Below are 24555 nucleotides of genomic sequence, written 5' to 3'. Positions count from 1 at the left end.
AATTCTGAAAGTTTTCTTTTTTTTTTTTTTTGTAAATTTCAGAGAAATCTCTGCTAAAACTCTTTCTTCTATAATGAAGATTATGTTTGAATTTCAAAGATAAAACTCTATTCTTGCTACTTGCCAAGAGTCAAAAACTGAACCTCTAGTAAAGGTCAATGTGTCAAGATAAAAATTCTAAAAATATATATGTATATAAAAAATGTTAGAAATCCCTTCAAAGATATTCACACAAAATCTAATTAAAAACGAACAATGGGCAAGGCACAATGGCTCACACCTGTAATCCCAGGATTCTGGGAGGCCAAGATAAGAGGACTGCTTGAGGCCAGGAGTTCATGACCAGACTGGGCAAAATAGCAAGTCCCCCATCTCTACAAACAAATTAAAAATTAGCCTGGTGTGGTGGCATGTGCCTGTAGTCCCAGCTACTTGGGAGGCTGAGGCAAGAGGATCAATTGAGCTCAGGAGTTCAAAGCTGCAGTAAGCTTTGACTGTACCACTGCAACTGCACTCCCACCTGGGCAACAGAGCAAGATCCTGTCTCTAAAAAACTTCAAAAACCAAAAAAAAAAAAACTAACAAACTGGCAGCAGCACAAAACCCTTTTCTGCTATGAGCAACATGTAACCAGCCCTAACAGGGAATAATTTCATTCTTGTTTGTTCAGTGATCAGGACACATAGCAAATAGAATAGCTGATTGATTTCTTGGCTATTCACAGAACGATCTGGTATTTTCCCTGTACATATTACTAGGGATAGCCTTGAAGAACTTTTGTTTCTTAGCATCCTATAATTCTTTCTCCAGAAAAATGCAAAGTCCTTTTTATCTATTATACCTTTTTGTTCCTGCCTCTACCAAAGGACTTCACCCTGGAGAAGAATTTTTCATTTAAACACTCAGATGAAAAATCTTTCCTTGGATATCACTGAACTTCCTAATGTTCCCTCCCTTTCTATTTTGAAGACTGCTCCTCCTCCTGTCTGACTGCCACATGGCCATCCTCCAAGCTCTATCCCAGATTGACTACTTTTTCCCAGTGAACCAGTGTGCTCAGCCACTCTCCCACCTTCCAAACCTACTTTTCTATACCACAGTCTCTCTGACCTATATCTTAAGTCTGTATCAACTGCCTGCCTTCGCAGGCCACCACCACTTCCTAGAAGAGATCCTTCCCTTAAAACTACTTGCTCCGTCAACCTTGTACCTACCTTAACTTTCTAGTGAAACTTCACATTTCGTACTCATTTTCTTCCTCTACAAGTTAGTAACAGTTACCACCTACAGCTATTGCTTCCTCATTTCTATTATTCTTAGAATCCTCTCTACTGCCACATTTCTCAACTATACTTGTGTCAACTCATATCGAGGCTGCGGAGAATCTCTCACTGTAACCATGTCTCACTGCTTCTTCACACTCCCACTGACCTCAGTCTTCCATGTACAACCAATCTGTTCCCTTTTCCTTAAAAGAAGATACCTGTTTTACAAATGTCTGTACTATTTCAATTGATCCTTCTCACTGTATCAAGACAGTCTCTTTTCTCATGCCCCCTTTCACTTCTATACCATTTTCCATGTAGCTCTGTGTGCCTTCTATACTTTTCAGCTTCAATAGCATCTATCCATCTTTTCTCGGAAACTCTAATGAAAAACCTCCCTGGACAACCAGGGATAAAAACAATGAGACATGACTAAAATAATTTTTTATTATTATAATTAAACATCTTTAACAAATCACTACTCACCCTTGAGGAATTTTTGCTCCAAGGTTAGGTGGAGAGTTGGCAGCCTGGGGAGTACTTTGCTGTCTTGGGTCCTTACTAGGTGGAGTTGCTGCAGTACAGCCAAGCAGTATCTCCTTAAAAACTGTTGTAGGTACAGACTGCACAGGACACATACTGGGAGAGGCCTAGAAGATACCAAACCAAAAGATATTAAAAGGAAGTCCCTAGTCAGGAAATAATAAAATGCTACCAAATTTAAGATCATCTGCTTAATACTAAACAAGCATAATACCACTGCCAAATAAAAAGAAACAGGAAAGTGAAACAAGTGACAAACTATACAATTAAGGGCTTTAAGACTGTAAATAAATCACTCCAGCTTTTCACAAAACTTATGTCTTCCTACAAAGGATCACAAGCTTATCTTTTTTCAGACCTCTGAACCATTGTGCCAGGAAAACAGTCAGGTGGCAAATACTTTAATAATGCAATGCAGAGGTGAACTTTTAAGTGACAGTTTTAAATGGTGGCAGCTTCACATGCATTCACTTTGGCATGACTTGAGTGCCCACCACGCACTTACTGCATAGTTTGGCAGGAGACCAGACCACATAGGACTCTTGTAGGCAGTGATGCCTATTTGGTACCCAGATAAGCCTTTGCAATGCAATAAAAGTTGAGGACAGTTCTTGCTCTTATGTGGCTCATCAAGTCACAAAAGTCATCCCAAGCTGCAAAAAATATCAAGTTATGACAGGCCTGTGGGCAAAGTTGGGATACCTGTCCCCATTCCCTTTTCAGGTAATTTTATCTTCACAAAAATGTAAGTATTGAATCCACTTCTTAACAGTTTATACCATTCACAAAAATAAACTTCCCACCATGAAAAAAAGAAAGGAGAAACTCAAGACAACTAGTCTAAGGCTGAACCAGGTGAAACCAATTCACCCATTTCACCAGGCTCCTCACGTGCTTAAATTTTTAAGTCATATACCTTTCTCAATCATCTTGCCTTACCACCAAATCTAAACTTGAAGAATCTCCAAAGTTTCTTCATCTTCTAGTTATTAACTTCTAAAGTTTGATTACAACTTCCACTAATAGGTTTTCTGTTTTGTTTTTTGTTTTTGAGACAGTCTCACTATTATCACCCAGGCTAGAGTGCAGTGGTGCCACCTTGGTTCATTGCAACCTCTGCCTCCAGGGTTCTAGCAATTCTCATGGCTCAGCCTCCCGAGTAGCTGGGATTACAGGCATGCACCACCATGCTCGGCTAATTATTCCTATTTTTAGTAGAGACAGGATTTTGCTATGTTAAGGCTGGTGTCCAACTCTTGGCCTCAAGTGATCTGCCTGCCTTGGCCTCCTAAAGTGCTGGATTACAGGCATGAGCCACTGTGCCTGGCCAGCAGGTTTTCAAAACCTGACAATTTTGAATATATTTATATGTACTCTACTCATGAATGCTTTTCTCAGAAATTTACTTGACAGCCTTGAAAAGACTAGCTAGCATATACTAAACAGACATATCTGAAAAATAAGAATTTAATCACTGGCAAAGTTTTGGCATAGTTTCAACTATTTTTAGGCACTAAATTATCTGATCATATATTACACTATTTCAGTCAACTCAATTTTGGTTAAATAGTACCTTAATGTTCTCCAGAAGGTGTTATGGTTGGTTTTGGGTGTTTTTTGAGTTTCCTAATCCTTTAAATGAGGAAATTAGTTTATTCCTAAAGTTCCTTTTGTTTATAATAGTTTACAATTCCCTGTTAATCTGAGGTTAATCTCCCAAAGTTTAATGCCAAATCATTTTGAAATGCTTATTCAAGGCTCAATTTTACCAATTATCTTTCCTCATATTGGTCACCTTCCTTATTCTGAGTATGTTTAGAATTGATGCACTAATACCTTTCCTTACTCTCCCAAGAGCAACATACTTAAGAAATTTGGATTATAAACCTAAGCATAAATTTTTACTCTGTATAAAATCAAGTCGCTCAAGTTAAAAAAAACCTCCATCTCTCTAATTTCCCACACATAATCAATAAACCAATAAATCTTGCCTCTGTTTGCAAAGTATGTATTGAATCTATCCATTTCTTTCCATGTCACTACTACTACCATCTTTCCCCTAAGCTACACATCTCCTAACCAACCTTCCTTCCATTCTTGTTGAATCCTCTGCATCCTACCCAAAATCGCTTCTACCACAGAGCAATCTCTATAAAACATAAATCAAATAAAATCATGGCAGTCCACTGCCTACAAGAATCCCATGTGGTCCAGTCTCCTACCCACTCCTGCTCCTCCCCGCCGCCCCATCTCTTTCACTGCCCCTCTTGCTCACAGTACTCTGACTACACTTGCTTCCTTTCTCATCTCCTAGTGTTCTAAGCCCTTTCTTGCCTGGGCCTTTGAACTTGTTATCTCTCTGGCTACATCATTTTCAGTGGCTGGTTGGTTCTCTCTGTTCACTCTCAAGTCTGTTAATATGTCACCCTCTCAGAATTTCTGATTACTCTTTCTGAAGTAGCATCCCAAAAGCCGTCCCTTACTCTTTATCATTTTTCTGTTTATACCTTTCATAGCCCTTATCACACCATGAAAGTACCTTTCACTTATTTATTGTCAGTCTCCTCACAATGGGACACACACTCTTTATGGGCAGAGGCCCTGCTCTTGTGTCCACTGTTATAACCTCATAAAACCAAACATACAGTGGATGCTCGATAAATAAGACTGGTGGAATGAACATACGAATAAGTGAATGCTGTTAGCACGTAACATTTCTAAATAGCTATAAATCAATAAGTCTTATGAGTTACCTGAAGTGACAGGAAGTGATGATCACCACTGTAGATCAGTCTAGCATACACTAAATATGCAATAAATACTTGTTGGAAGGAGGGATGGAGGAACAGAGGGAAGGAGGGAAGAAAGGAGAAATCTGCTATTTTTACAAGGGTGATTCACCACACCAAGGAGATTTGGAGAGCAGTGGCAACAGCACAGTGATGAAGAGTACTGGATTTTGGTGTCAGCCTTTGGTTTGAAATTCAGTCTCTAACACTTCCTAGCACTTTCTTCCCATGAAGTATACTTTATAGGGCTGTGCTTTTACCATAGTGCCTGGTGCTAAAATCAATTTTAGAGATGAGCTGTCTTAAAGCAGAAAAACATTGCGAAAATTTTCTCAATTCTGTCACCATGTGTTAGAATTAGCACAACTTAGCGTGCTTTTCCTTTAAGAAACTCAAGTATTTCCTTCTACAACTTTCCTAAGGTTTAGCTCAACAGGAACAGGACTCCAATTTCCAAACCCTTGTTCACGAGTGCACCTCTGCACTAGCCTCTGACTCAACAAAGGGTCAAAGTTTCTTCTTACCTGAAGAGTTTTCCCTGAAGGTCTTCTATACCAGTCATGGCAATAGTTCCTCCCTGCCAGCAGACGGAGATAATATAATTGAGTGTATGATAGAATTCTAAAAAGGACACTGCCGGCTCACATTCCTCAGCAGACTCTTTCCCAACTAACCAGGCAACGTCGTAACTCTGAGGAATAGTCTGCTAGGCAGAGAAGACCTTCAAGGAGCCAGGTATCACTGGCAAACAGGTTTATCTTAACCAGAAGTATTCATCAAGACAGTCAAGAGTCTTGCCTACCTAGTCCCAAATGCCTGTCTTCTAAAGACCACCCTAAAAGTGCCAGTCCAACACATCTGGGAAGTGCAAACACAGTGAGAATTGTGCTGAGTGCGTTACTGTACTCACCTTTCACTCAAACATTTTCAAAAACTTTCTTTCCCCACTGCTCCCTTTATCTCTCCAGCCCTCTTGAAATCTAGGCCAGGCCAGTGCATCCAAAACTCGTCTGATTACAAGAAATCACCCAGAACGAAAGATATTTACCGATATGAAATAATAGTTATAATACATTGCAAGGGAATCAAGGAGGCTACAAGAGTATGGTTTTTGGTTTTAAAAAACTAACAAAAAAAATCAGGTCTCTGTGATAAATACAGGGGGAGAAAAGAGACAGAAGGGAAGTATTTCAAAATGAAAACAGAGAGTCTCTGAGAAGTATGATTACAAGTGATGATTCTATTCTTTACTTTTCTAGGTTAACCAAAAATTTCAAAATGAGATGAGCTTCATAATCAAAAAAATATTTTCAAAAACTTCTGAAACCCAGGTAAAAATCCACCTTCAACTTCCTTTAGAATGACATGACTAGCATAGAGCTCAAGAGCTGCAATGTACATTTTTAAAACACTTAATTTAGTTTATCATTTTAGATGCAGAAGTTAAGAAACTTATCTCCAGGCTAAAGTGCAGGCTTATTTTTTTAATATCTTCTAATGTGCCCAACAATCAGCTCAATAGCACACATAGTATGGGCAACATGCTGAGAAAAATAAAAAAGTAATGCTTCCAGCCTTGTAAGAATTTGAGTCAAGGAGACAGGATCATATCATATATGTCTATATGCCCACATTTTACAAGTACCTCCTTGAAGGTTAGAAATTTACTTGCTCAAACACCTTTCCCATTGCTGACACACTCAACACTCTGAAGGCACCTTCCCCCAAGGAAGGTTCCCACTGACCTCAGTTCTGCTTGCACCCCAGATTGATCGCTCCACCATCCAACAGGATACGTCATTCCTATTCCCGACCCTTCATCCTCAGCAAATCTCACAGCTCAGCTCTCCTTTTCATCATACTCCCAATTAACACTGACACATTCCCCATGACAGGCAACACACAACCAACTTCTCCAAACTGATATTTACTACTTCTAACTCTAGACTGCCAACAATTTCTCTAATGTTAAAACCTGACATAAAGAAATTATTATTATATCCTGTTTATCTTTCAGCTTCTAATACTATGGATTACTTGACAATATTGTCTCTGAGCTTGACATCCTCTGTGTAGTCCTGGCCACATTAATTACCCAGAGCCTTACTATCTGTTCCCTTCTAGACCAGGGACCCCTATTCCTCACCAGCTCAGCCCCTTTCTATACTGGGAGACTATATACTATCATAAATAATTGCCTGACCATGTCACTTGGGCTTCCTAAGCTGGAACTGTCATGTTCTTTGAGGTAGACATTCCATTTGTTCTACCTACTTCATCAGCTAGATTCCTGTGCTTCTTCAGTCCTAACACCTAGTCTTCCACCAAATCCAACTACTGCTGTCTCCTAAATAGCTCTCCACCCACTTAGCTACCGCCTCACCTCAAGCCTATTTATGATGTGCAATACAACTAACCTAATCAGTGCCCTCATTTCTATTCTCATGTCCTTCCCTCATCCATCATCTACAGAGCTTAAGTCAATCTCCTGAACATAAAACCCCTGAACACCCCAGACACCCCCTCTTCATCTGCAGCATTAAACCCAAACTTCCTAACTCTGACCCTGCTTCTCTTTTCCATGCCTCCTGTACCCAACCACAATGAAACACTTGCCCTTCACCAAACAAGACAAGTCCTCCCTGTCTGAGCTCTGCCCAGGCTGCTTCTTGAGGCACCTGCAGAGCTCCTGCCCAGAGCACTCCCCCTGCACTTACGGGAGCACTTTGGAAGTCTGTCTCCCTCACTATCCTATGGAATCTGAGACAGGAACTCCAGATACCTTTCAATCTCCAGGACCAAGTATCCACCACACAGTGAGTACTTAATACAGTAACTGTGGTTTCTTGAATGGATGTACTTGAAATTACCTTGTAAACTTTAAGGCAAAAATGAAAGGTAGTAAGACTAGTTTCCATAATTAAGTCTTCATTCTTTCCTAAACAACCTGAGCCTCCACTCAAGAGGTCAAAGCCTATACCCTTCAAAGGAGGACAGAGGCTTCAGACACCGGTTTACAAAGCTTTTGGTGAAGTATCAAAGTTCCTGTTGCCTGTATACAGGCAAAGATTCAAGAAAGCCAATCAACCATCCTAGCTACCCACATAGACTCAAGTGTTTGTGTGGCACAGTGCTAGCTTTGGTTCTAGTCGATGCTGCAGTCCAGTCTGCCCTTAATCAAGAAACCTAGATTTATTCATTGGCTTCCTGGCCCACTCCCCATGCCATTTCTCCTGGCCTTGGTCAGTTTTTAAATTTTCAACTCCAGCCTGGGGCAGAGCATTATAAAGGAGTTTTTGATAATTATAACACAGGAAACTATCCATGTGACAAGTGCATTTGGACTCCTAAGGTGCCAAAAAGTTATTTGTATTGGAATAGGTCCTAATGATTTAATTCACCTAGAAGAGAAATAGTCTTGGTCCAAATGATAACTATTTCAGAATAGAATTAAATCTGGTACCTGAACCCACAGTAACATTCACAAAAGCCTATACTTTTCTGGACAGAAATTAGTAATGGCAAACCAATCACTTTCCTTGAAATACATTTGTTTACCCAATCATAAATGACCAATTAAATTCCTTATTATTGAGAAGGTGTGGGTCCTATTTCAACACCCAAACTGCTCAGAATTCTAAGGCTCCTTCCCTCTTTTCATGCCAGGCATTGACACACACAACTCAGTTTACCTTTAAGAACACTTCCACATCGCGAAATTGTCAAATCTATTGAGAATCTCCAGCAAATACCAAAAAATGAAACTTTTTTACACAAAATAGTGAACCATAAACTTATATTATCTCCATCTCCTCCAGTGTAGAAATTATGGCCAAGATCTGGAACTAGCAAAGAACAGCAGACAGCAATATAACACTAAAAAAATTTGCCATGCAGCCAGGGGCAGCAGCTCACTCATGACTGTAATCTCAGCAGTTTGGGAAGCTGAGGCGGGAGGATCGCTTGAGCCCAGGAATTCAAGACCAGTCTGGTCAACATACCAAGACCCTGTCTCCACAAAAAACACAAAAATTAGCCAGGTGTCATGCATGGCACATGCCTGTAGTCCCAGCTACTATGGAGGCAGGAGTTCAAGGCTGCAGTAAGCTCTGGTTGCACCACTGCACTCCAGTCTGGGTGACAGAGTGAGATCCTATCTCTAAAAAAATTAAAATAATTAAATAAATAATAAAAAATAAAAACTAGCCGTGCAATGTTAGAGTTAAGGAAAGCTTTACACAAGTGACATAAACAAAGGTTACCTCAGAGCAAGATTTTGCTTGTTTGGAAACCAGGGTTCCGTTATTCTCAGAAGACTTGCGTTTTACAGCTCCAATTCTTGCAGAATTACCTAAAATATTTAAAAATAGGTTAAGTTGGCTTCCCTGTTTCTCTTAACGTGAGAACGGAGGAAAGGAAGAAGGAGAAGAAAGATTTTAATAACGTATCTTACCACATGTCACAAGGTTATCGTGTACAACTTCAACATGAATCAGTGACGGATCAACAATTTTCAGTGCTGGAATCTTAAAAATAAATGAAACAAAGATACGGGAAAATAAAAAATGCTCAAGAACATACTGAAAATCAGGTTCATTAACATAATAGGAGTTTCTTACGAATAATTTCTTTTTAAAACAACTGTAATTATTTCCAGCCTATAAAATAATAAAGGTATTTAGTGCCTAGAGAATCATAAACGCTTTGTATAGTTATCATGCTTTGTCGAGTTATCTTACAAAGAGTTATTGTTGTCTTTACCTCCTCACAGTTGACTTGAAGGGTTTTTGATGCTGGGTTTCCATTTACAACGGTTGCTGAAAACCACTGAGTAGATGGGTCCAAGCTATAAATTTTTACTTCTGAACCAACTAAGTTTTTGTCACCTTAAAAAATAAAATAAAATCTTAGAGCAATTTGCATTATCTCCCAATAGCAACATCATCCAGGACAATCTTTTCCTAAGTCTTTTTTTAAAAAATGCAAAAGTAAACATTAAAAGAATCACTACAAACATAAGATGACTGACATTTCAGAAAAGGTAGGAGAAAATTTAAACTTTTTATTTTCTATCGGACCAAAGTAGTATTAGACAATTCATCAAGACCTCACTCACTGTCCTGTGTAGTTTTAGAGGAATCAAATTCAGGAACCCCAACAGAAATACTATGTCTGATAATGTAAAAAACACAGAAAAAAAATGTATGATTGTAGAAACTCAGTAACATAAACGAGAAGGTAAGGAGTATCAAATTAATGTCTTATCCATTTTATATGGCTGATATTCCAAACATACCAAATTCCACATCAAAATATAGCTGAACTTTAAAAATATCTACTTTTTTTTTTTTTTTTTTTTGAGACAGGGTCTTGCTGTCACCCAGGTTGGAGTGTAGCAGTGTAATCAGGGATCACTGTAGCCTTGACCTCCTGGGTTCAAGTGATCCTCCTGCCTCAGCCTCCTGAGTAGCTGGAATTACAGGCATGTACCACCACACTGGGCTAATTTTTTTAAAAATGTTTTGTAGAGATCGGCATCTCCCTGTGTTGCCCAAGCTGGTCTTGAACTCCTATACTAGGCTCAAGCAATCCTCCCACTTTGGATGTCCCAAAGTGCTGGGATCACAGGCTTGAGCCACTGTGCCTGGCCCTACTTTACTGTTAGTTTCATATAATCCCTGAACTTTTCAAATTTCAGAGGTTTTAGCAACACACACATTTTTTGAATTTTAAATTTTAAAATTCTTAAAAATTTATTTTAGAAATAAAGAAATGGCCGGGCGTGATGGCTCACACTTGGCAGGCAGATCACTTAACGCCAGGAGTTTGACACCAGCCTGGCCAACATGGTGAAATAGTGAAACCTTGTCTCTACTAAAAATACAAAAACTAGCTGGGTGTGGTGGTGCATGCCTGTAGTCCTAGCTACCTGGAAGGCAGAGGTTGCAGTGAGCCAAGACAACACCACTGGCACTCCAGCCTAGGAACAAGACTGTCTCAAAAAAAAAAAAGAAAAAAGAAAAAAGAAATTTCAATGAGCAAATGAATGAGAGGCTAAATCCTAGTTTCTCACAAGCTAATTATTGGTCAACTCGTGAACTATCACCACTAGATAATGCATATACCTTTTAAAAGATGGCTTTCATCTAAATGCTTCACAATCAAAGCTTGAAATTCTTTACTGACAATCTGATTATCCGTAAGAGAAAGTCGAAGACTGTTTACATCCTGAAAAATGAAAGATCATTACATATGAAGGGTAACAGTTAATAAGAAGAGTTATTTAAATTCCAGTGGGCTATTTCAATTGGTTAATCAAATGGGTTAAAGTAGTGTCAACAAACCATGTGATAGCCCAAATCATTCCAATTCCAGTAAACCAGATGGCTCAAAAAGTCCTAGACCATCAAATGATCACAGCTATAAGGCAAACTGAAGTAAAGTCATCCCAAGCTAGAAGCATGAGAAATATTAAGAGGAGCTCAAAGCATAATTTTAAATATGACTAACATTGGCAATGGGAAAAAAGTAAGCAAACAGCTGGTCAATCCAAGAAAAAAACACTCTGTATCCTAAATACTAGGGATGGGCAAATCACAATCCAAATCCAAGGGACAAAAAACACAGATATGACACACAAGAGACAGATGTATATGGTCAATTCATTGCAATTACTGTCTGGGTTTTTTTTTACTTTATGTAACACACTGCATGTACTGTATTAATACACTGTGTAACCTACTAGCACGGGTAGATGACCATAACTGAGAGTTAGTTTATTCATCAATCAGAAAAATGTTTCCTTAATCAATGTTCTCCAAACCTTTTGACACATTGTAAAGATTAACTCCAGAGGTACACATATCTCTTTCCACCAAAGTCCACTGATAATGGGCAGTCCTTTTTTCCATATTCCCATTAGTAAACCCATGGCTGTGCCCAGTGGCCACTGTGGGGATGAGCAAGCATGCACCCATGATGGCAATTTTAGGGAAAATCTTGAACCACATCTCGGCCTGGTTACCTAGGCTAAAACCCTATTTTCTAAGGCCCCTTAAAGCTGACCAAGCTTCACCTCCCTTCCCGGTAAGAAACTGCTGTTTTTAACAACTCATCTCACACAGATTCATTTAATCTAACTAGTATTACAAATGCATTCTTTTTTGCAAAAAGGGAGGTGGGGGGACAAACAGAAAATCTGAATGAATAGCCTAAGGCGTCAGAGTAAGCCAGTTCTGAAACATTCAATTCTTGGCAGCAGCTCCATTCTTGGCACTATTCCACAGTCTTCTGGCTTTGTGTGCACACCCAGTTATGATAAATGTAATACAGAAACTGTCAATAGGAATAACCTGCCAAACCGAATTCTAGCAGGGCAAAGAAAAAACAGTGCTAAACACAGAAGCCCTTCCCAGTATCAGGGCTTTATGCTTTTCTGTCACTGTGAAATGGATAGTGACCAAGAATGGGTCATCCATTTTTCCCACTGGGAAGGATAACTGGTCTGTTAAAAAAGCTGTGCTGGAAAAATGTATTTATTTTGCCAAGTAACATTAGAAAAACCTAGGGTCTCCATAAGAGATCAACATTAATTACCAGAATGGGTTAGTTTTTGTTTTTTTTCTCATGCATATATTGTTTATGCGAGTTCAAAAAATTTAATTATATTCTCCAATTCCCACTACAAAATGAAAGTACACATCAATGGAAAGAGCTACAAAGGGCTTCACTAAAGTAGAAAAATATTAGGCTGCCTAGGAGAGTTTAGGGCTTAACGGAAGTGCAAGATAGTTGTCCAGATACCTCATCTTTTTCTCACCCACAGATAACTGAGTAAAATTCAATCTAAAGACAGACCTTAACTTTCAACCCCAATTTCTGCACATGCCAAATGATTTTCAGGTGCTCTGTGCATTATCTAGAGCAAGTATCCTACTGAGGTAATCACATCCCCCAACGTGGAATTTCGTACAGCCTGCTGTGATCACCCGTATCTACAAGATAATTCTCTGAAGTACTAAACTTTGAAAACTCAACATCACTAAAAGTCAAGACCACACATTATAGTTCTCCCAGTTAATTATATATTAATACTGTATTAATGACAACATTCACACTGATGGCTCACAGCCCCTCTTCCCGAGAACAAATATAAACCTACTAATTTAGATGTTTCTTTTTCAATCCCAAGAAACAAAACTAGGGTTCTACCTTAACTGAAAACCTTAAATACAGGAAAGATGTAAATTCAGAAAACAGCACTAAGAATAAAAAATTCCTTTTATCACTCAGTAAAGCAAAATATCCACAACCTCCCTGTATGTTATTTGATCCCTGCAAGCAAGTCAGTCTTCCTTTTAAGGCAGGAAAAATATCAAGATGGGTATAACATAAGAACTAAGAACTTGTGTCTGAAATTAACTAAGTGAAAGCATCTTTCTCTGTTCCATTACTTAAACATTATAAAATAAGGTTCAGATTATGAATCCTGTCTTCACTCACTTTCCAGATATGGAAGTGATATGGATAAGACTCAAGTAGAGGAAAAGCCAGTGCTTTGGGCTTCCCAATACAGGCTTGGCAACCTGGTAACCACTGACCCCAAACTACTTTTAGCAAATAGATTTCATAGTTCTATACCCCAAAGAAACAAGTCAGGTATGAAGTCACAAAACAGAAGGTGGTAAAGAAGATTATTCAGCTTTATAAATGATATCTAAAAGATGAATATTATTATGTGTGTTTGTGTGCATGCGTGCAGTCTATTCTCATCATTTGCAGTAGTTATGTTTTATCAAGTTGCAAAAAACGTTTTATTAGCAAATACTGAAACATTGCTCCTAGAGGAAATACAGGTGTAGGTTCCTTCAAGCCTCTGGTCACATTTTCATCAACCAATTGACACATAATCTTGTTTTATGTGTTTCTGTTGAAAGACATCTTATTTAATATATACTGCTTATGCACTAACCTTGAATTCACAGCTAAGAGCACTATAACTCAGATGAACGAAGCTTATCTAACACATGTATTTTGTTCTTAAGACACATCATGGCACTTCAGCACTGCTTTTGGGGGCCATTTTAAACAGTGAAATCACCAAAAAAAAAAAAAGCACAAAAATGCAGCACTAAATAGACTGCAAAAAGCACATTTGTTTACAGCATAGGTGGAACATCACCTTATTTAACCTTAGCTAGGAGCTGGGAACCTGCATCATGCAACTCAAATTATTTGCAGCTCTGCAAGTACTGGTTAATGACCATGAACCACCACAAGTATTGATTTGGGGTTACAAATATATTTTAGCAAGTAGGTAAATTCACAAACATAGAACCTACAAATAATGAGGATTGCTTGTATATATGTATGCATGAGTGTCTATATATGCATGCACATATATGTATATAAACAACGGTCTACTTTTAAATATTATTTTCATATCACCTAAGTGTTTCCATACACACACACCATCAACTATAATGCCCTTGCCCTTTCAGCCGTAAATGGACAGCAATAACCCAAAAGCTAACACTGAGGAATGATGTCTAACACCTAACTGCTGATGGGATGGGTTCTTTCCTGTTAGGTATTTAAATTAGAGCAATCAACATCAATATACAGTTGGCCACTGAACAACACAGGTGTGGACTGTGCAGGCCCCCTTATAAACAGATTTCCTTCCACCTCTGCCACCCCTGAGATTACAAGACCGAAAGCCTACTCAACATGAAGACAAGGACAAAAACCTTTATAATGATCTACTTCCACTTAATGAATGCTACATGTATTCTGCTTATGATTTTAATAACATTTTCTTTTATCTGGCTAATTTTATTGTAAGAATACAGTGTACAATACATATACAAAATATATGTTAACCAACTGTTTATCAATAAGGCTTACGGTCAACAGTAAGCTGTTAGTAGAGTTTGGAGGGAATCAAAGTTACATGTAGATGTTTTACTGTGCAAGGGGTAGGCATCCATAATACCCACACTATTTAAGGTTCAACTGTACTTTACTTCTCATGTTAAAGGAGTTCGTATTTCTGTTTCTAAGGTTTACTACTGTTTCTATGTTTTACCTGTATAGGCTTCAAAAGGTCTTTAGAAAGAAATACTCTTTGTTGATCTCCCAGAAAGCGAATAGAAGTTATGGATCCCAAACCAGCTTTGTCCAACAGAGGTTTGTACATCTAAAACAAAAGAAAACACTTTAGCATCATAACTGCTGTCAGCATAATTCTGAAAATAGGAACTGTCAATTTTCCATACACAGAGAAAGTGATAAAGCCACTAATTTTTTTTATTTACTGCAAGTTATCTCATAACAACTATTTATGCAGCCATAGATAATACAATTTTTATCCAAACCCAATAATTTAAACCAGATAGACATTTGGGAGTTATTTATATTCAAGACTGGGTCCACAGATTCACGGTGTCCCAAAAATTTATGCAAAAACTGTTCGTATGCACACTTTTCTGGGGAGACAGGCCTGTGTTTTTAACCAGTTCTAAACAGCTGGAAAAAAAAAATACAAAGAGCAAAATAAAACTTTAACCACAACCCTCATCTCTCAAGAATCTCCACAGCAGCTCTTTTCACTCATGGGCAAAATCAGATCACAATCTGATCAGCCTTCAACCATTCTCCCGGCCTTTCCAAACTATCCAGATCCAACCTTCCCTCCTTGAAGCACCAGCTCAAGTCCTATAAAGACTAAAGTGCCCTCTCCAGACAGCACTCACTCTTGTCTTTGATTGCACCACACTTTACAATGTGGATATAGCACAATCATATACTGACTTATAGTATCTTTAAAGCCAAAAAATATAATAATCCAGAGGGAACCTTAAAGATCATAAGATCAAGACTGGAAACCCTACAGAGAGCAAGGCAACAGCTACTATTCAGCTCCAGCCTATTGCTGCCATAAGGCTCCAGTGTTGCCATCATCTTGTAGATTTTTTAAGAGACAATGGAAATCTAGATTTTTAGATGTATTCTCCACATTTTTTAAAGTAGGCAATTAATTTAAATGTTTTGAAAGTACTGCAAGGGCCAAACCAAACAGATCTATATGTTTGCATATGACTGCTAGTTCCTGCCTTCTGATCTAGACATTCCCACTACTACCTCCATCCCCATTTGTCAAGTGAACATGAGGTCCAACAAAGTCAAGGGACTCGCTCAGAAGTGCAGAGTTCTTAAAAGGGCTGGCAGGAGATCCTGGGAGCTTTTCTGACTTTCTGGCACTACGTTTATATATTCCTTGTTTTACCCACAATGGATAAAATGCCCTCTTCTCAGGAGTTCAATAAGCCAAAGTTTTACTCACTATTGCAGGCCACTGTACAATTCGTTCAGAAATTTCAGGTGACTTTCGTTCAGCTAAAACCAAGTTATGTTCTACTAAAAATGCTCTCCTTAGAAGGCTGTAGACTTCTATCCATCTTCTTTTTCTCCAAGATTCCCCATCAAATTCCACACACACCTAGACAGACAAAATTGGGGGGTAGGGGAAGCAGATTCAATTTATTAAAATAAGCATTACAAATGCCCCAGTTGAACTATACCTTCATTATTCTATTTGAATCTTTTATCTGGCTGTGCTTTCCCCCTTCCAGCTCCCTCACTTCCTGTCACAGCCCACAATACATAATCACACATGAACCAGGCTTTGGCTCCCAACTCACTTTGGGATGCAGAAGTCAAGGCTTTTTGGGCCAGTCTCTGTCCCTAAAGTAAACCCCTGGGAAGCCCAGAAACCAAACAACCCCTACTTATCAGGTGTTTACATACATTAATTAGACATCTGAAGACAAAAATTTGAAACTCAAAGATGTACTTAATAAAACTGCATTGTAATTCTCTGTTGACAATATAAGTGGGCTTAAGACGACCCCCCATCACCACAATCCACCACCTGTTTTTGAATTCCTCTGGAATGAGTAGAATTTAGCACAAGGCCTAATATATAGCACATCTTCAATATCCCTTTCAGTTGAATAAGCTAGGAAATTTACCACAGAATTTGGAGTCTAAAACTACTTGTTTGATAACATAGAAACAAGTGATTAACAAAATGACCAGAGTTTTTCAGAACTACCTCCAGCTTCTTACATGAAAGTTATACTACCTTGAAATATTGTTTTCCAAGTAATTGTAACGTTTTCTGCTTCTGACCTGCATAATACTTTTAACCCTAAGGCTACAACTCTTAAAATTTGTATACATATTTAAAGACATTAAAAAAATTCAGTCTAAAAGTGGGCTTCTGGGAGTGATCTATGAGTAGGAATTGTTTACAAAACCATAAAACTCAAAGTCATATAAAAGCACTGAAACACTCCAGCTTCCTTAACCCATTATGAATATGCTACCCCCTAACTTATTCTAGGTCCTCTTTAATGCTTTTTGTATTCTACCAATGACAATAAACTCCCTCAATATTCAGTGTAAAAATCACTATTTTTATTTGATTTAAAATTCCTCCTCTTACTAAAGAGGTCTCTGATTTTGGTTTCTAGGAATTAGTTAATACATGTATCATCTATCAAATCTGTTCATAATTTTACAGACATCACTCATACATCCCTTTTCAACCTTCAGTTTATTAACTAGTTAACTTCATCTATCAGAACACAATCCATAGCCTTGCCTCAAACAAACCTTCCCTTATCAAACCTCTCGCTCCCAAGAGAGGTCCCCTTACTAATTGTACTCAAAGTTTTGTACTTTTCCATCTTAGCTCTTATCCACACTTTGCATTATTTATTTGTGGTTAACTGATTGACAAATAAATTCTAATAGGTCAAAGTCTGTCTCTGCTTTTGCTTACCACTGTATTATCACTGGTATATGGAAACTAATTGGCACTCAAATACTTGTTAGAATAGATCAATGAATAAATTTCCCTCTGCACTGGGTTCCTATCTTGTTTCTCTCATCTGCTTAGAAGGCACTAAATTCCCACATTAGCCCCAATCCCAAACCTTCTCCAGTCTACAGGATAAAAATAAACGAAATCTAAGATCTATCCTACCCTTCTCAGCCAACAAAACATGCATCCCTAACTTCCCAGGCAACTTTACCTAGGAAACTACGTATCTTCTTGGTATTTTAGGCTTTTAACTTTGCAGTTATTACTGAATACTTTCCGAATCAGAATAAATGTGAACACCCACGTGGCAAGGCCCACGTACGTTTCTCCCTAGTTATATGTTTTCTATCACTGTAATCAACCAAATGGTCTTTCATAAAGGTGGGCAGAGACTGCCTATCTTCCTGCTTCCTAGCCACAGAATCTATATGCTCTGACATCTCCCCTCAATTGGCTAGTCTTTCTGCTCCATGTTCACATCAATCTCAAACTCAACCAAGCTTTAGGTAGACAGTTTTCTTATTTATCAGCAATGTGGTATAACAGGAATGAGCACACACAAATTCCAGATCCAGATTTAGAGATCTTGAATTCCCAGGTACACTGAATCTCTCTTAGAATGATTTTACATATATAAAATAAAATACTTATGATTACAAAGGAAACCAACTAACCTGCACCCCAGGCTAAGAACCCTCACTTAGAAAATCTAAGTTCTCTCGATGTTTTTCAAAATGAAAATGTAACACCTCTCATTGCATAGTTAGGCATATTTTAAAAGACAGCGTATGTAAAGTGTCTGGCAAGACAACTAGGTAGTTTTAATACCTCCATGGTTAATTCAAATCTTATCAAGGTATCATTAAGTTGGAGGAAGGGGAAAGAGGGTCTTCAACACGATTATCTAATATCTATTCAGCAAAAAAAAAAAAAGTGCAGAATTAAGAAGGATTAAGATCTTAAGTGGTTTCCCAAAACTTAAGCAACATCCCAGTTCTTACCAGATCACTATCTAAAGCTTAAGATAACCCTAAACCAAAAGTCAGACAGGGCCCCTTTTCATATCCCAATTTTTGAGTGATTTGAAAAAAAAAAGTTTAGCTCCTTAAAAACAATTTAAGTTTATGACTTTCAAATATTACGCTGTATTAGCCAAAAATCACATTATTTTGGTGTGGAAAAAAATGACTTTAAAAAATATATAAGAAAACCAACAAGTTGTGAGTTTTCGTCAATATTGTTCAAAAGTTTCCTATCAAAACCATGTACGTCAGTCAGGCGTGGTGACTCACACCTGTAATCCCAGCACTTTGGGAGGCCAAGACAGGAGGATCACTTGGGTCCAGGAGTTCTAAACCAGCCAAGGCAACGTGGGGAAACCTTGTCTCTACAAAAAACACAAAAATTAACCAGGAGTGGTGGTGCCCACCTGTGGTCCTAGATATTCAGGAGGCTGAGGTAGGAGGATTGCTTGAGCCAAGGAAGTTGAGGCTGCAGTGAGCTATGATTGTGCCACTGCACTTCAGCCTGGGTGACAGAGACCCCATTTCCAGAAAAAACAAAGCATCTTTCATTTGTGCCTTGAGGTCTGAGGTTTTACATTTAATGACATCCCCCAAAAAAACCTCTTCTGTGGACATTTCTACAAAAAGACACTTATTTTATTTTTTTGAGAAAGAGTCTCAATCTGTTGCCCAAGCTGGAGTGCAGTGGCGTGATCTCAGCTCACTGCATACTCTGCCTCCCGGATGCAGGTGATTCTCGTGCCTCAGACTCCCGAGTAGCTGGGATTACAGGTGTGTGCCACCACACCTGGCTAATTTTTGTATTTTTAGTAGAGACTGGGTTTCACCATGTTGGCCAGGCTGGTCTTGAACTCCTGACCTCCTGACCAGATGATCTACCCGTCTTGGCCTACCAAATTATTGGGATTACAGACGTGAGCCACTGCGCCTGGCCTAAAAAGACATTTACATTCAGTAAGAACATTTTTCAAGTCAATGTTTCCCCAACAGAAAATCTCTGATACATGAATTAACATTATATCTAATAAACTAATATCAAAATCTCTCACTCTTACCATACTCTCATCTCACCTGACTATATGATTGTAAAAGCCATCAGAAACATCAAGGAAAATGTTTCCAAGTTTAAAAGTAGGAGCACAGAATGATATGGTTTTTAGACAAATTTTTAATTACATGTCTATTTTATGCCTCGCACTACAATGCAGGATACCACTTAATTCACTACTCCACAAAGAAATTAATTCCTTGTGCTTCCACTTATGTCTTCTTATGCCTAAATGTTTGTCTAAGATCCCAAGGTCCAGCATTCAATTAAAAGGGGTAAACAGTTTTTATACTGTGCTAGAAGTTTTTTCATTTTATATGGCTTGACTGGCAGCAGATTGCACTAACATTAAAGTTTCAATGGTGTGCAAAAATGAAAGGCTAGGCATTGGTCAAGGCACCCAACTGCTGACAATAGCAGGAAATGGTACATACAGATGACAAGGACTAATTGCCTGCTAAGGACACCTGTAAAGACTAAGAAGGGGCATTAGACTCAAGGAAAAGGTAGGCTTCAAAGAAGAAAAGGACAAGTTAAGGAAGCAGGGCATTCCCAGCATGCATAATTATGTGAACAAAATCAGCTAGGAAGCAACTCATTTCATACTCAAGTAGAAAGAGCAGGATAAAAATAAGATTAACGCAGTCTTTATAGCCACATCTAATTAAGATCTGTTGTATTCCAGATGAAGAGAATGCTACTGCCTCATCAGTAGATTCTTTCTAAACTGTTTCTCCATAGAAGAGGTAATAATTTTATGATTCCTTCACTTATCCATTCAAATAGTTGAGCACACACTACATGCCAAGCAGTGTTCTAGGTGCTAGGGATATAGAGGCTAGCAAAATAAAATGCTCTAACCTCGCTCTACCTGAATATTAAAGCCTAATGTTTAAGGTCTGGAGACAAACTCGTTACTTAATTTCCTTAAGCCTCAGTTTTCTGACACTAAAAATGTAGTTTACCATCTAGGATATTTGTGAGGATTAAATGAAGTAATCGCCACATAATATCCACTTAATGATTATTTTTTCTTTGCTAAATCCTGATGTAACCATTTAATCATAGTTATCTACTGTTACTATGTCTTCACCTTAACTTCTCTGTAACCAACTACTAGACATATTATCTTTTCGTCATCTAAGTAAGTGATTTGGTTACAAAGTCTCTCTAGGTGAAACAAAGTTAACAAGCCTTGGCCTCATTAATATCATCCAAAACTATCTAAACAAGCCAGTCTAGACAGACTTGTATTTGTCCTAATAATAGAAGAATGGTTACATATTACTTGAATGTTAATAAATAACATTCATCTCAGCCCCTCGGCCCACCCCCATCCCACCCCCCAAAAACTTAATGCCCCTAAACCCTAGTGTAAGCATGGTCTTAGTTACTTGGTTCCTGCCTCCATCTCACCAAGCACAAATTGGTTTTGGTGTTTTGAGCCCAGGAGTTCCAGACCAGCCTGGGCAACAAGACCCCCCAATTCTAAAATCAAGGTAAAATAAAATCCTGGTTTTTTTTAATGCAACACGGCCCCCAAACTTAACATCTGCTACTCAACTAAGGAATGTAGTGATAAATCATGACTAGAAAAGAGACAGAAGATTGGCATCTTACATGAGGGTTGAGTTGTGATGTGTACAAGTAAGGCAAAAATCCAACCTAGCCAAAATTGTTTTTGACATGAATTCCCAGTTGTCTTCAGGTTAGGCACCAAAGTGCAGTGGAGAAGACACTCGGCCCAATCTGGAATCGCAGCCTCCCTTAGCAGCTAATTACGCAAATCTGGACAAGATTCCTTTTCCTAAATCTATTTCCTCATTCTGAAAATGAAGATATCACCACCTCCTCAAAGGCTGGGGCAGAGGGAGGAGATTTAAAAAATATATACATGTGAAGTTCCTCCTAGATTGCCTGCCTAACCCAACAGGTCCTCAATCACTGCCAGAGAAGGGAAAGGAACGCCTAGTCTCTCAACATCTGCCAAAGAACTAAAGACTGGAAAGTTTAAATAAAATCTTGTTTCCATTCAAATCATATAAAAACAAATGCACTAGAGAAAATTTTATTTGGCAGGCGAAATAAACCACAACAAGCACGATTGACATCTAGTACACAAAGCCCATCTTACAGAAAGGTTATAAGCCCAAAGCAAAAAGGTTGGCCATTCTTGCACCACAACATATTATCTCTATAAACATCAAAACCTGATTTGGAAGGAGAATGAGCGGAATGGAGGAAAACACCAAACCTCACAGCCTATGACAGGAGCTCTGCTGTGGCACAGCTCTTCATCACTGACCTGATGGTTAAGAGGGCAGCTTCTGGAGTAAAACTTCCTGGGTTTGACAGAATACAAGCTATGTCAATTCCTACGTATGTGTCCCTGGCAAGACGCTTAATGTCCCTCAGGCACAGTAATTTCATCCATAAAATGGGGGCAATATTAGTACCTACCCCCAAGAACTGCTATAAGGATTAAACGAGATCATAATTGTGAAGTGCTTGGCACACGGTTAAATGCTCTTCGGTCACTCCTCCTTTTCAACATGAGACAAGGCACAACACCGAAGCTTTAAAACATGCCTAACAGCATACCCCTTTCCTACAACTCTTTGCAGATAAATACCAGTTTGGGCATACACTGTCACCCTCAAAGTGTTCAAATGAACAGTGTTTCAGAAATCAACATATAATTAACTGCCAATGCTAAAACTTGCTGCCTTTATTTGAACATAGTTTAAGAAAAAGCAAAGATGACGGCCAAGTGAAGATTTTGAAACACATCCACCACGCAGGGTGGAAATATCTTCTGTTCTGACAAGCTTCCTTCAAGTTATCACCACTTTGGAGTCTTTGTTAGTAACCTTTTTTCAGTTATTTTTGCACAAAGAAGTCTTTGTTGGTACAATGGCTTCCTCACTGCTTGTTCCCAGACCATCCTTTCACACCAATACTTCTATTAGGGATCACAATCAGAATTCATCTGTCTTTGAAAAGATCTAACAGAAAAAGGTTCTGAGTGTCATAATGATTAAAAAAAAAAAAAAATCACTGGCCGCACTTGTTCCCAATTCTCTCCCTCCCCTCAAGCGTCCAAGTACAGTATTTCTAATCCAGTCCTCCAATATACCATATATGGGACAGCTCCACCCCATCCCTCCATATATGGTCATATCCCACACCCACCCACAGGCTCATCACAGACAACCAGGAACCCACTCCTGCCCTGACCCACCATATACGGACAAACACACACCCTAATATGCCAAACAGAACTTAAGCTCCTCCCTCTACACTCACTTCATTTTTAACAAGTCTGAAAGTTTTTTTTTAAAGTTGAGTGAATAAATTAACAGGAACAAACAAAACCAGCTGAAAGTACTTCCAAGCACTAACCCTCAATTCTTAATGACTCCAAACGTCACCTACAGGCCCAACCTAACGCTAACAAAAATACTCCTCCCTCCTCTGCAGTAAAGATGAGACAGTGCTAGTGGGACACAGCACCGGCATTAATGAAGCGTGTCTGAACAACCCTAAGCCCATTATTAAAGCCAAGCAGCCAGGAGCTGTGGGCCAAACACAACTCGGCTCTATACAACCATTCCAAAGACTTTCAAGATCTAGCTTCCTGCACCTTGAGATCATATGCCAACTTTCTGGTCTCTGTTTTCAGAAAACGGAAGGAGGGAACCGATAGTCGCGTTACCAAGGTAACTGCGAAACGTCCGGCGGCAGAGGCCCGGAGCCGCCTGTACCTTCAGATCCTTCTTGGTAACGTCGGTGTGGGAGACAGCTCGAATGGTCCCGGAGAGCCAGGGCCACTCGGCGACGCGCTCCACGTCCCAGCTGTCGTGGCTGCCGTCGCTGCCATCGGCTGCGGACAGACTGAGAAACCTCTTCCCCACCAATACCGGCCAACTTTCTCCGAGCGTGAGCACCATGGTTTCCACGCCTGCAGGAAGAGCTCCTCCCTGCAAAAACACAAAAACAAAATGCGACGGGGGCGGCCGGTGGGAGGGGGCCGGGCGGAGACAGCAGAGAGGGCGGGCGGAGGGCGCCGAACCCGAGGGAGGACGCGGCCCCGGGCGCACCCGCACCGAGCCCCCCTCCTGCGCCCTCCCGCCCCCCGGCGCCCTCCCCCGCCACACACCCGGGCCCCAGCGCCGCGTGACCCTCGCTCTCCCAAGTTTGGCTTTTCTAACAGCTCAAACGCAAACGCAGAGGGAGTGAGGGAAGAATTATCTGCGGCTCGAGTGGATTTGAAAGTGCTCAGCCCCCAGCCGCGAAAAGAAAAGGCCCCTGGTGCGGAGCGCCGGTCCCGGGCGGCTGGGTCCCCGCCCCGGGCGGCCCCGCGGGGGAGGGTGGGCGAGCCCGCGATTCCGCACTTGCCCCGCCGCCCCGCCCCGGCGCCCAGCTCCCCGGCCCCCGACCCCCCGGCGCCCGTCTCCCGGGCCTGCGCCGCTGCCAACGGTCGGCGGGCCCATGTTTTCGGCGCTTTCACCTTTCTTCCCCCTCTCCCCGCAGCCGAGGCCGCGGCGCTCTTACCCCGCCTCCCGCCTCCCGCCTCCCTGAGTCACCGGCGGCAGCCGCCGTTTCCAGCCGCCTAGCCGACTCCAGCACTGACTTGGTTCAAGAGCTCTCACAAGACACGCACAGCCTCCCGGACCCGCCCCCTCGGAGCCGCTTCCGCCGCTCATTGGCTGAGACACAGGAGCTGGGCGAGGCTCCGGGGGAAACAGACCATCACCATTGGCCCCCCGGGCGAGGGCGGGGCCAGAGAAAAAAACAATTCCTTGGCTGCCTCCTCCCTTTCCCCTCCCCCTTCCGACTCCCGGGCGACCCCCATTAGGTTAAAGTACACAGAGAATAAGCGAATGATCCCTCCGCCACAGGCCCATTCTTTCCATTTGTTGCCTAACAGTATGCAAAAAAAAAAGTCCCGCGAAATCGGTTATTAACTTTGGGCCCCGGAGGAAAATTGCTGTGG

General features: G+C 40.2%; 1 protein-coding gene across 6 annotated transcripts in view; it reads right to left on the bottom strand.

The window, feature by feature from the left end:
• Positions 1-24268, bottom strand: part of KDM3A (lysine demethylase 3A) — a 51180-nt gene extending 26912 nt beyond the window's left edge. For 3 of the 6 annotated variants that reach the window (XM_032177105.2, XM_058428292.1, XM_058428291.1), the window contains exons 1-8: positions 23324-23539; positions 15942-16097; positions 14685-14795; positions 10723-10825; positions 9359-9483; positions 9051-9123; positions 8860-8948; positions 1752-1915 (exon numbers count right to left, since the gene is read on the bottom strand). In XM_032177105.2, coding sequence (XP_032032996.1) covers positions 1752-1915; positions 8860-8948; positions 9051-9123; positions 9359-9483; positions 10723-10825; positions 14685-14795; positions 15942-16097; positions 23324-23509 — 1007 coding nt within the window. In that variant the 5' untranslated portion in view covers positions 23510-23539. The other 3 variants (XM_032177101.2, XM_032177107.2, XM_032177108.2) reach the window with 3 other exon arrangements.
• Between the last annotated feature and the right edge of the window lie 287 nt (positions 24269-24555).

This window comes from Hylobates moloch, unplaced genomic scaffold, assembly GCF_009828535.3.
Source record: "Hylobates moloch isolate HMO894 unplaced genomic scaffold, HMol_V3 SCAFFOLD_15, whole genome shotgun sequence".
Taxonomy (NCBI): domain Eukaryota; kingdom Metazoa; phylum Chordata; class Mammalia; order Primates; family Hylobatidae; genus Hylobates; species Hylobates moloch.
This window is presented reverse-complemented; position numbering and strand designations above follow the sequence as displayed.